This window comes from Amblyraja radiata, chromosome 22, assembly GCF_010909765.2.
Source record: "Amblyraja radiata isolate CabotCenter1 chromosome 22, sAmbRad1.1.pri, whole genome shotgun sequence".
Classification (NCBI taxonomy): Eukaryota; Metazoa; Chordata; class Chondrichthyes; order Rajiformes; family Rajidae; genus Amblyraja; species Amblyraja radiata.
Window position 1 is genome coordinate 25,065,702 of NC_045977.1, and position 13,308 is coordinate 25,079,009.

The 13,308-nt window shown below is 45.1% G+C and overlaps 1 protein-coding gene across 7 annotated transcripts in view; it reads left to right on the forward strand.

Annotated features, from left to right (window-relative positions):
• LOC116985775 (hexosaminidase D-like) overlaps positions 1 to 13,308 on the forward strand; it is a 40,550-nt gene that overhangs the window by 13,792 nt on the left and 13,450 nt on the right. For all 7 annotated transcript variants that reach the window (XR_004415347.1, XM_033040765.1, XM_033040766.1 and 4 more), the window contains 5 exons: positions 193 to 430; positions 5,024 to 5,133; positions 6,465 to 6,552; positions 8,681 to 8,845; positions 11,812 to 11,995. Coding sequence is in view for 6 of the 7 variants with exons in the window: in XM_033040765.1 (XP_032896656.1) it covers positions 193 to 430; positions 5,024 to 5,133; positions 6,465 to 6,552; positions 8,681 to 8,845; positions 11,812 to 11,995 (785 nt within the window). In the remaining variant the exon portion in view is untranslated. The remainder of the gene's footprint in view (positions 1 to 192; positions 431 to 5,023; positions 5,134 to 6,464; positions 6,553 to 8,680; positions 8,846 to 11,811; positions 11,996 to 13,308) is intronic.

Consider the following 13,308-nt stretch of genomic DNA (forward strand, 5'->3'; position numbering starts at 1 on the left):
GTTTGAAAGATCGGAACCTGTTCGTTACCCTAGTCGTGTAATTTCTCTCCTGTATATGCCAACTTGTAGTTTAATGGTTAAAATACTGCTTCTACTCTCAAAGCTAGCTTCCTAGTTTGGAAGGCTTGTAAACTTTTGTGTGTTATGGTTAAAGGATTCAGTTGATTGAAAAAATGTGCTTCTTTCTCTTAGGCCAAAACAAACTTACACTCCTGTGAATAGTAACTTCTGGAGTAAGCATGGAAAATCAATAGCAAATAAACATGAACTGACGAGCCTGACCAAGGAAATCTTACAGCAAGGAAAGGAGGATATCAAGTCAGTGCTGAAGGCGCCATCAGACCATCTGAAAAATTATATTTCTTCAGGGATGAGAGTCGTGCACTTGGATCTCAAAGGAGCTCCACCCAAACTTGCTTATCTGAAACAGGTAGGAGGTGAAAGCCTGAGAATTAAATTGTGAGCCCCTTTTTACTTCCAGGGTTATAGGAATGGAAGTTGATTTTAATGAGTAACTGGAGAGCCTTGTACAATGGCAATGTTTAACAAACATTTTCAGCACCCCCGTCTGCAACTGCATGGTGGCACAGTGGTAGAGTTGCTGCCTTGCAGCACCAGAGACCCGGGTTCGATCCTGACTACGAGTGCTGTTTGTATGGAGTTTGTACATTCGCACCGTGACCGGCATGCGTTTTCTCTGAGAACTCCGGTTTCCTCCCACACTCCAAAGACATACAGGTTTGGAGGCTAATTGGCTTGGTAACATTGTAGTGTGTATAGGATAATGTTAGTGTGTAGGGATCGGTGTAGACTTGGTGGGCCGAAGGTCCTGTTTCAGCACTGTTTCTCTAAACTGGATCCTCGACTTCCTGACCCACAGACCACAATCAGTGAGGATGGGTGACAAATCAACTTCTACGATAATCCTCAATGCTGGTGTTCTGCAAAGATCTGTTCTTTACTCATACATGACTGTGCAGCCAAGTAAAATCCAACTCGGTTTATAACTTCGTGGACGACACCACCGTAGTGGGCCGGATATCAAATAATGATGAGATGGAGTACAGGAAGGAGATTGGGAATCTCGTAATCTGGTGTCTAGACAACAACCTTTCTCTCAATGTCATCAAGACAAAGGTGATCAACTGCAGGAGGTGAAGCGGTACACATACCCAGGTTTACATTGACGGCACCGACATAAAGATGGTCGAAAACTTCAAGTTCATAGGCGTAAATATCATCAGCAACTAGTCCTAGACTAGCCATCTCAAAGCAATGGCCAAAAAATCCCATCAACATTTCTTCCTTCCTTAGGCTGGACCTGGCCCAGTGGGATGTGTTGAGCAGCCAGAATATACAAACGAAGGAAAAAAGGGAGGGCGTAATGGCAACACAATGACAAGTCGGAGAATTCGTTGTTGAATCCTGCTTGCTGCAATTTGTCCAGATGGAAAATTAGGCATTCTCTTCAATCTGATATTGGGGCTCTTTGCAGGATGCCTCAGGCAGAGAGATCAGAGGAGTAGTAGAGTTTAGTTAGAGTAGTAGAGTTTAGTTAGATAGTTAACGGCCTGTCCCACTGTACGAGGTAATTCAAGAGTTCTCCCGGGTTCTCCCCTGATTCGAGCTCGTGTAATGTGTGTAGCGGGCACGTAGGAGCATGTGGATGTCACGTAGCGGCTCGTACGAGTGACGGTAGTTACTCAGGAAATCGGGTAAACTCGTGACGTTTTTTCTACACTGAAAAATGTCCACGAGTAAAAAAATACTCATGATGAAAAAAATGGTTACTTTTTACTCGTACGAGCTCCTACGTACCCGCTACGTACATGACATGAACTCGAATTAGGGGAGAACTCTTGAATTACCTCGTACAGTGGGACAGGCCCTTAAGGGAACAGCCCCTTTGGCCCACGGAGTCCATGCTGACCCTTACACTATTCTATGCCCTGCACACTAGGGGCAATTTACATAAGCCAATTAACTAATAATTTTGCACATTTGGGATGTAGGAGGAAACTGGAGCAAACTCACGTGGTCACAGGGAGAAAATGCAAACTCCAGACAGACAGCAGCTGAGGTCAGGATTGAACCAGTATCATGTTGGAGCTGGTGGAAATTGCGAGGGATAATACAGATAATATGAGAAATTCTGGTGCATGAGCCTACAATGAAGGAAAAGCCTTAAATGATCATATGTAACAGTGTGATGAAAGGGTGTGAACAGGATGTACATTTGTTTGCAATTGTAGGGCCCATACAATTTTGTTCATCTATTCATAGTCCAACAAAGTCATGTAACTAGTAGGCAATGATGAGCAATAGTACATCTTCACTTTCAGGGGATTGATTACATGTCATGTTGGAATATGAGGTGATATTTATCAGCATCAGACAGAATTTGACAGAGTCACGGAAAGAGACATTGGTAAGATGACCAAAGAAACCGGGTCCAAGGAATTGGTTGGGAAACATTTAACAAACTGGAGACATCAAGGGAAGCAGTCTTTGGTGCTTCCGAATTCTGAAGATAAACCCGTTGAGCTCTGCTGTTGAATAACTTAGATCATGCACAGTGATTAAGATCCAAAGACTTTATTAGCATTACAGCATAGGTAGGTATGTTCCGGTGGGCGGCGTGACTCACGTCGCAGCGGCCTCTGCAGTCCGTCTGTCTTTTTGTTATTTTTTGTCCCGTTTTAATGTAGTTTTTTTTTTTTTTTGATGGGGTATGTGTGTGTGTGTGTGGGGGGCGGGGGGGAAACTTTTAAAATCTTTCCCCTGCACGGAGAACCCGACCTTTTCCCTGTCGGGTCTCCGTTGTCGTTGGGGCTGCAACGTGGAGCGGCCTCCAGCAGGAACGACCTGGGGCTCCAGTTGCGGAGCTGCGGACCTACTCATCATCATGGAGCTGGCCGAGTTCGGAGCGGGTGGAGCTGTGGTGGCGTGCTGCTGTGACCCGACCCCCGGAGATTCGGAGGCTTACCGCAGGTCTGGCAGACAGTAATATCGGGAGCCTGCGGGTCCCTGCTGGGAGACCGCTTTTCGGGGCTTCCGCAACGGCGACTTCTCCTGCCCGAGTCGCGGGGTCGAGGAGTACCTGGAGCGGGGCCTTACATCATCGCCCGGCGTGGCTTCAACGGCTGCGGGACTTTGCTAGCGCCCGCCGGAGGCTCCAACAAGACCCGGAGCGCGGCCTTGCATCACCCGGCGCGGCGTTAATGGCCGCGGGACAATTGCCATCGCCCGCCGGGGGCTTTGACTCTGACATCGGGAGGGGAATGGGGAGTGCAGGGGAGAGATAAGTTTTTTTGCCTTCCATCACAGCGAGGAGGAGATGCGCTGTGATGGATGTCTGTGTAAATTGTGTTGTGTCTTGGGTCTTTTTTTCTTGTGTGTATGACTGTAGAAACAACATTTCATTTGAGCCTCTATGAGGTTCAAGTGACAAATAAATTGTATTGTGTATTGTGTGTATTGTGTAACACATAACTCAAGACTGAGGAAGAAAGGGAAGAGAAGCTTTCTGTTAAACTAGTGGGTGGAGCTACAAAGTATGACTTAACATGAGTGAAAGTGATCCACTAAAGCATCATCAAAAGGGAGTGTAACGTGGAATATTTGCATTCTGTGGCAGAGAAGGTGGCCTTTTTTTGCATCATCTGGGACAGTTTTGAAGAGCAATCCAATTACTTCGGTCTCCTCTTTCCTTGTAGATCTGAAATGTTTTTCTTTAAGTATTTAGATACAAGATACAAGATACATTTATTTGTCACATGTACCAATTGGTACAGTGAAATGTGTGGTCGCCATACAGCCATACGAATAATAAAGAGCACAGAACACGATAGTCTTTAACACAGACATCCCCACACAACGGGATCAAAGTTTCCCACTGTGAGGTAAGGCTCCAAAATTCAGTCATTCTCCTCTGTTGTCTTCCCGTGGTCGGGGAGCTCCCGAACCCCCCGCTGTCGCCGCTACGGGCGGCCCGATGTTCAGGCCTGCTCGCCAGGGTGATGGAAGTCCAACGTCGGGACTGGAGGACATCCTCAGCGGCTTGGACATCCGAATCGGCCACTTCCTACCGGAGTCCGCGGCTCCCGAAGTCCATGGGCCGAGCTGGGTGGAGATTCAACGCAGGCGGCCCTCGGCATAGGGCCCCAGGACTCCGCGATGTTAAAGTCAGCGCCGCCTGTGCTGGAAGCTCTGCAAACCACAGCTCCGATGTTGAAGCAGCAGGCCCAACACTCCGGAGCTTCAACGGCGACCCAGGGTAAGCAATCGCCCGCTCCGCGATGTATCCAGCGCTGCGCCGCCGCTGCTGAAGCTCTGGTCTGGTCCTCGGCAGGAAAGGCCGCTCCAATCCAGGTGGTAGGCTGTGAGGACGTGACTCGGAGAATAGTCGCGGCCTCGCCAGGAAGTGACTGGGAACCGGTTTCCCCCTTACCCTACCCCCCTCCCCCACAAAGAAAAGCTAAAGAAATCTCCAAAACAAACTTTAAAAACTGACTAAAAATGAAAAAAAGACAGAAAAACAGACAGACTGTAGGCAGAGGCTGCCTTCAATGCGGCTTCCCTAGTGGCCCTTTATAGGTCCTTCCCAGCATTACAAGTGCCCAACTTATATATAGCCTGTACATAGAAACATGTATTTGTGAGATCGCTGGATGGATTTGCCAGCAGCTGCGAAGCTGCAAGCATCTTCTGCTGTGTGGGAACTCGATTGATGATCATACTTTTGTCTCACAAACTGGTCGGGTTATGAACAGTTCACAGGAACGGAACCCTGCCAAAACCTGAGGAGAACATGTATCCAATTCCGTTTGAAGAGCTGCTACAAAATCGGTTTCCAACAACCATGAAGTAGTTTATTCCAACTCTAAACCAGCTGTAAATCTGTGCAGATGTGATAATATCCATCATCTTCTGTTTAATTTCAGATTTTCAGCATCCATAGTTTTTCAATTTTAAGTTTCTGTACAGATGTAGCCGGGATATAAATATTTTACATTCATTACAGATCTTTCCACTTCTGTCCAGTATCGGGGCCAATGGTATATTAATGGAATACGAGGATACATTTCCTTACTCTGACGATCTTGAAATCCTCAAGTCTACCTATGCATACAGGTAAGACTGGGCAAGAGCTTCCTGTTGTTGCTTCCTGTTGGAGAAAGGCTGTCAAAGTGTACAGTGGGATATAGATCAGCTGCAAAAACAGGCAAAGGAATGGCAGATGGAGTTTAATCCGACTAGGTGGGAAGCGTTGCACTTTAAGAGGTCAAATGTAAGGAGAAAGTGACAGTTAGCAAAGACCCATTGATTTACAGTGATTTACAACATTAGTCCAGAGGAGGTTTACAAGAATGATTCCAGGAATGAGTGGGTCAAGACAAGTCAAGATAGTTTATTGTCATGTGTCCCAGTTAGGACAATGAAATTCCTGCTTGCTGCAGCACAACAATTATAAGCATAAATACAGAACAGTTCAGGTCAATTCAATATACACATAAATAAGCAGATAAAGTGCAATAGGCTGTTACAGTTCAGAGTCTGTTTGTTGGCGAGTTTAATAGCCTGATGGCTGTGGGAAAGAAGCTGCTCCTGAACCTGGATGTACCAGTTTTCAGGCTCCTGTACCTTCTACCTGATGGTAGTGGAGAGATGAGTGCGTGGCCAGGATGGTGTGGGTCCTTGATGATGTTGGCAGCCTTTTTGAGGCAGCGACTGCGATTAGCATATGATGTGTTGGCTCAGATTCCAGGTCATCAATTTTGAGCCTGAATTTCTCAAGCAACCAACACTTGCTGCAGACGTGGTCACCAGGAATCACAATGTGTTCCACCAGCTCCTACATCATGCTGCTGCATATCACGCGATTCGGCATTCATAATTTAATCCCAACAGCTCCTCCTTAAACTCCCCACTGCTGCTGCTGCTTTGCCTCTAAAATTGAAACTGACTAGCCTGCTAGCTCAACAGTCCTTTCCTCAGCTTTTCTTGCAGAAGCTTCTCAAGCCAAAGCCTCAGTTTTCCACTAGGCTTCACCATGGCACCTTGCCCTCAACACAACTGCTCCCAATAGGCCAATCCGCTGTTCCTTTCTTCCCTTTTAATGGTCAATCTGTATTCTTCTTTAACTTTCCTGCCTTCTTTTTTGTTGCTGCTAACTAGCCAGTTTACTTGCTCCAACCAATACACGGGCTTGCTTTACAAGTCTCCTGATCCTGCTCCTGTAAATTTACTTACTCCAACTAATTGTTTTGTTAGGCAATAACAAACTAACCAGGTGTGAGTCATAGGCTAGAGTGCAATGTACATTTTCAGGTGGTATTTGAATGAATTGGTGCCTGGGAGACAGTCTTAGTCATCCATTATTCTTTAGCCACTATTCTTCAGGAGTGACTGTGAATTGCTTATCTTTGTTAATTTGTCTTCGCAATTTTGTTTTTCCTATATAGTTCTGCTGACATTGACGAGATTCAGCAGCTGGCTGAGAGCAATAACCTGAAGGTTATACCCTTAATTCAAACCTTTGGCCATATGGAGGTAAGGTCACTACTTCTATGCAAACTTCCTTCAGCCCATGCCTTAGTCCAGAAAGAGTAAGATGTGAAGTATATGTAAGTTGAGAGAATCAAATTGGAAAAAAGTATTGGATGAGACCATCATCAGATTCCTGGCCTGGTTTTGGTTCCCATCGAAACCATAAATCTCCCTTTTCTCGAGCTGCAGAAATTTCCAGTACAGTACTTTTTGTTTTTAATTTGCATCTTTTTTTTTTTAATTTTGGGTCTTCTGCTCAGTTGCACAATACTGTAGTAATATAACCAATTGCTCCATTGAAAGAGTATATGAAATACACTCTTTCATATTCATAAATGGCTTTCCATTGGCTTATCTCTCTGTGTCATATGTGAAGAGGTTAATCAGATGCTGGCCTGCTGATGAAGCCAAGTGACCAGCTGATTAATTATTATCTATTCTTCGTTTGTGACAGTGAGACATGTGCCAGATTAGATGTTCCCATATAGGCTTAGTAAGATGCAGGACCACATAACTGCAGTAGTGTCCGGTTCCTCCATTTGATGGACCTTAAATATTGGTTTGGATATTGAAGTTAGATATTTAGTGCAGCATTTCTGTGATCTATCGCAGAGAGCGTGGATGCCTGAGTTCATGTCTGTCAACAAAGATTTTTGGATTGGAGTCAGGAGCAAGAACTTTAGCTGATTTTTGTTTTTTCCCTGTCAGCTTCGATCAACACAAATTATAATAAGGAGGTTCTGCTCTGTGCAAATAAATAAATGGTGGGTCTTTGTCCCAAACATTATGGAGGGCACAGTAGATCAGTCAAGGTTGTGAGACCTTTTGGCCTACTCCTGTGTTCTTCTGATTCTATCTGGTGATAAGGTAAGCTAACAATATGAAAGAGGATACCAAATGTTTTTCAGATATATAAAGAGTAAAAGTGGGGCAAGATTACACATTGGACTGGAAAAGTACTAATGGGGAACAAAGAAATGGTGGATAGACTGAAAATGTTTTCAGCATTCTTTGCAGTGGGAGATACCAGCAACATGCCAGAGATTCAAGGGAGTCAGGGGGCAGAAGCGAGTGCAGTTGCTATTACTTTGGAGAAGGTGCTTGGGACGCTGAAAGGACTGAAGATGGATTAGTCACCTGGACCATATAGACTACACCCCAGGGTTCTGAAAAAAAAGGTAGCTGTAAAGATTAGGCATTAGTAGTGATCTTTCAAGAATTAGGAATGGTTCCAGAGGACTATTGAAACATATAAAATTGTTACGGGCTTGGACACGCTAGAGGCAGGAAACATGTTCCCGATGTTGGGGGAGTCCAGAACCAGGGGCCACAGTTTAAGAATAAGGAGTAAGCCATTTAGAACGAAGACGAGGAAATGCTTTTTCTCACAGAGAGTGGTGAGTCTGTGGAATTCTCTGCCTCAGGTGGAGGCAGGTTCTCTGGATGCTTTCAAGAGAGAGCTAGATAGGGCTCTTAAAAATAGCAGAGTCATGGGATATGGGGAGAAGGCAGGAACGGGGTACTGATTGGGGATGATTAGCCATGATCACATTGAATGGTGGTGCTGGCTCGAAGGGCCAAATGGCCTACTCCTGCACCTATTGTCTATTGACTAGAAAATTGCAAATGTAACCACTGTTTGAGAAGGCAGTGAGGTAAAAGAAAGGAAACTACAGGCTGATTAGCTTGGCTTCAATGGTTGGTAACGTTTTAGAGTCCATTATTAAAGATGAGGTTTCAGGGTATTTGTAAGCACATGATAAAATAAGCCAAAATCAGCATAGTTTTATTAAGGGGAGATCTTGCTTGACGAATCTGTTGGAATTCTTTGAGGAAGTAACAAGCAGGATAAACAAAGGAGAGTGAGACACATCAGACCATAATCAAGTAAAGGTGATGTTTCCCTGGAATATCTTTATGACCTACTACTTTATTTGATGGTATACTTCATTTCTACATGTCAGCTGTGAATATGGTTAACCTTTGCCTCCCTAAAGCACAATCTTGCATCATCTGAGCAGACTTAAACAAGGCTCAGTGACATTGTTTTTGGTATCCTTGCCTCTTCCCCTTCATTGATGACTCATAAGTTGTTTTAAGATTGATTCACTCAAATTTTGTTTCCCGTTAGTTTGTTCTCAAGCACAACAAATATCGGCACCTCCGAGAGGTGAGGAAATACCCCAATAGCCTCAATCCTCATTTACCAGAATCTCTGAATTTAGTGAAGAAGATGCTCTCTCAGGTACTTGCCAAGCACAAGAAATCTACCTGGCTCCACATAGGGGCTGATGAGGTATGCACAATGTAGTAATGTTTATTCAAATATGATAATGTTACTGTGCTGTTAATACATCTTAGTAATATTTCCTGGTGTGAGTTGGATGTTTATCAATATACAATATTATTACCAAATCCTGCAGTAATTCATAGTACTGGTCATAAGGACAGAGCTTGTCAAAGCAGTGGAGTCAAGGTGGTGGTTAAAGGTTGTGTGAGAGCTGTTCTAAGGAAAGGTTGGATGGGACTTCAGCCTGTGGAGAGCAATAAGCAGGAGGTTGGGGTGTGTAGTCCACTGGATGAGCTGGAGTTTCACACAATGGAAAACACAATACCCCACACTTGTTTTTTCAGTTATTCATCAGTACCTGTTGGGTGTTTCCCATCATTCAGTTTACATGGGTATTGCCAGACATATATTGGAGGATACTTTTATTGATAATTGTCTTGTGAAATATTTATCTGATAATGTGTAAAACTAGAGAAGTAATAATTGTGAAAGGAAACTAGGTAACGTGTTATGTTCAGAGTATGAAATGGAATGGATTCACAGATGGGATGTCCACAGTCATTGCCCCAGCCTCATTATTCATTTCCATATGACTGATTCTCATAAATCAGAAATGTAGTTTGTTTTTTTTGTTTCATCTTATCTCGGTCATAAATATCACACAGTTATAATCACATTCGTAAAGTGATTCAACTTTACGCCAAGAAGTTCACTGATCAATGAGAGATTTTGGCGCTGGTGAGAGAGGGTGATGTTGGTCTCCTGACGTTTTTGATCTGTGTAGTTTCCAGGTGCTTCAAATAGGTTGCCAAGGTTGCCACGACTTGTGGGCCTGAGCCAAAGTTGGGTAGGCTAGGACTTTATTCCTTGGAGCACAGGAGAATGAGAGGTGATCTTATAGAGAGGTGTATAAGATCATGATGGTAATGGATAGAGTAGATACACAGAATCTTTTATTCAGAGGAGTGGAATCAAGAACCAGAGGACAAAGTTTTAAGGTGAGAGGGGAAAGATTTAGTAGGAATCTGAGGGACAACTTTTTCACCCAGAGGGTGGTGGGTATATGGAATGAACTGCCAAAGGAGGTAGTTGAGGCAGACAAAATTGCTGGAGAAACTCAGTGGGTGAGGCAGCATCTATGGAGCGAAGGAAATAGGCAACATTTCGGGCCAAAACCCTTCTTCAGACTGATGTGAGGATGGGGGGGCAGGAAGAAGAAAGGAAGAGGAGGAGCCATGAGGCTAGAGGGAGAGCTGAGAAGCGGAGGAGACGGTAAGGACTACCTGAAATTAGAGAAGTCAATGTTCATACCGCTGGGGTACAAACTGCCCAAGCGAAATATGAGGTGCTGCTCCTCCAATTACCGATGGTCCTCACTCTGACCATGGAGGAGGCCCAGGACAGAAAGGTCAGATTCGGAATGGGAGGGGGAGTTGAAGTGCTGAGCCACTGGGAGGTCAGGTTGGTTATTGCGAACCGAGCGGAGGTGTTCGGCGAAACGATCGCCAAGCCTATGCTTGGTCTCACTGATGTAGATCAGCTGACATCTAGAGCAGTGGATGCAATAGATGAGGTTGGAGGAGGTACAGGTGAACCTCTGTTGCACCTGGAAGTTGCACCTGCTTGAGTCCTTGAATGGAGTCAAGGGGAGAGGTAAAGCGACAAGTGTAACATTTCTCGCGGCTGCAAGGGAAAGTGCCCGGAGAGGGGGTGGTACGGTTGGGAAGGGACGAATGGACCAAGGATTTACGGAGGGAGCGGTCTCTGCGGAAAGCGGACAGGGGAGGAGATGGGAAGATGTGGCGAGTGGTGGAGTCACGTTGGAGGTGGCGAAAATGACAGAGGATTATTTGTTGTAAGTGACGGCTGGTAAGGTGGAAGGTGAGGACTAGGGGGACTCTGCCCTTGTTATGAGTGGGGGGATGGGGAGAGAGAGCAGTGTTGCGGGGTATCAAAGAAACCCTGGTGAGAGCCTCATCTATGGTAGAATAGGAGAACTCCCGTTCCCTGAAGAATGAGGACATCTCCGATGCCCTGGTGTGGAATACCTCATCCTGGGAGCAGATGTGGCGTAGATGGAGGAATTGGGAGTAGGGGATGGGGGATGGGGTCCTTACAGGAAGAAGGGTGGGAAGAAGTATAGTCCAGATAGCCATGGGAGTCAGTGGGTTTATAGTGGATGTCGGTCAGAAGTCTATCACCTGCGATGGAGATAGTGAGGTCCAGAAATGGTAGGGAAATGTCGGACATGGTCCAAGCATATTTGAGTGCCAGATGGAAGTTAATGGTGAAATGGATGAAGTGGATGAAATCGATGCCCTTGTATTTGGAGGAAATGGGAGGAGTCAAACGAAAAGTTATTAAGGGTAAGGACCAGCTCCGCTAAGCGAATGAGAGTATCAGTAGACAGGAATTGGTTAGTTCTCCGGTCGAGGAAGAAACGGAGGGCTTTGAGACCCTCCTGGTGGGGGATGGAGGTGTAGAGTGACTGGACGTCCATGGTGAAGATGAGGGGATGGGGGCCTAGAGAACGGAATTCCTGGAGACGACGGAGAGCGTGTGAGGTATCTTGAACATAGGTAGGGAGGGATTTAACCAGGAGGAACAGGATGGAGTCAAGGTATGTGGAAATAAGTTCGGTAGGGAACGAACAGGCAGAAACAACAGGTCTGCTAGGACAGTCAGGTTTGTGGATTTTGGGGAGAAGGTAAAATCGGGCCATGCGGGGCGGGGGAACGATGAGGTGAGTCAGATACTACTGTATATCAACATTAAAAGTAATTTGGGCAGGTTCATGGATAGGAAAGGTTTAGAAGGATATGGGCCAAACCCGGGCAGATGGGACTAGTGTGGATGGGGTAGCATGGTCGGCATGGCAGGTTGTGCCAAAGGGCCTCTTTCCATGCTGAATGACTGAATGTATGTACGTTATAGAAAGAGTGATTCGACTTCCTTTTGCTAACTCTCTGCAGGTTTTTTACCTTGGGGAAAGCACTGAATCCAAACAATGGATAAACAAGGGACGAGGTGATATTGGACAAATATTCCTAAAGCACATCAAGGAAATTGTGCATTTTGTGATCAACATGTACCCTGGCCTTAAACTTCTGATGTGGGACGATATGTTGCGGAAGATTAGAAACGAAAAAATCCATGGTGAGACTTTTAGAGCCGTGGACTGTATGGAAACAGTGGCTTTATTTTTTATCAGATACAATCCATCATTTATAAACCATTTCATTGATTAACTGGAAATGGTCAAGGTGGTCAGTAGCCTTGCGTCCTTCACAGCCAATGTTGTAGGTGTGTGGCTGAAGCAGTCCTCTGGAACGATATGTTCCCTTTATGAAACCCGTGCATAGTCTGTACGTACCTCACCTTTTTTGAAGGCGAGTTGGCAATCCATCAGAGGTAACTCAGTGTATTGCAGACCGTAACAATTGAATTTGGTTTTCTTTATTTCCTTCTGACTCTGCCATAAACTAAGTAACAAGACGAATCGAATATAGGAGCAAAGAGGTCCTTCTGCAGTTGTACAGAGCCCTAGTGAGACCACACCTGGAGTATTGTGTGCAGTTTGATCCCCTAATTTGAGGAAGTACATTCTTGCTATTGAGGGAGTGCAGCGTAGGTTAACAAGGTTAATTCCCGGGATGGCGGGACTGTCATATGCTGAGAGAATGGAGCAGCTGGGCTTATACACTCTGGAGTTTAGAAGGATGAGAGGGAATCTCATTGAAACATATAAGATTGTTAAGGGCTTGGACACACTAGAGGCAGGAAACATGTTCCCGATGTTGGGGAAGTGCAGAACCAGGGGCCACAGTTTAAGAATAAGGAGTAAGCCATTTAAGAACGGAGACGAGGAAACACTTTTTCTCACAGAGAATGGTGAGTCTGGAATTCTCTGCCTCAGAGGGCGGTGGAGGCAGGTTCTCTGGATGCTTTCTAGAGAGAGCTAGATAGGGCTCTTAAAAATCGCGGTGTCAGGGGATATGGGGAGAAGGCAGGAACGGGGTACTGATTGGGGATGATCAGCCATGATCACATTGAATGGCGGTGCTGGCTCAAAGGGTCAAATGGCAACTCCTGCACCTGTTGTCTATTAAGTAAATATTTTGTGCTTATTTTTTATATCCCAAGCAATGAATAAATGAAGTCTCTGTTAATTGAATGTAAGCCAGTTAAACATGTTAATATACATCTTGGATATCAGTTTACATGCAGTCCTGTGTTCTCCAACATTCTTTCTGAAGTCTTGTCACACACTAGGCACTTTGTGCAATTTTGGGGTCCAGTAAAAGTGCTCTTCTGATTCAGGCATTTGTGGGTTCAATTTCTACTCAAAACACTTTATAATCTCCAGAGATCCACTCCAGAGTCGACAAACTCCAGACAGATACACTTGGATAGTACTGAGGAAGGAGATGGCGGGACTCTTCTAGCTGATCCTCATCAAGTCAGTCTTC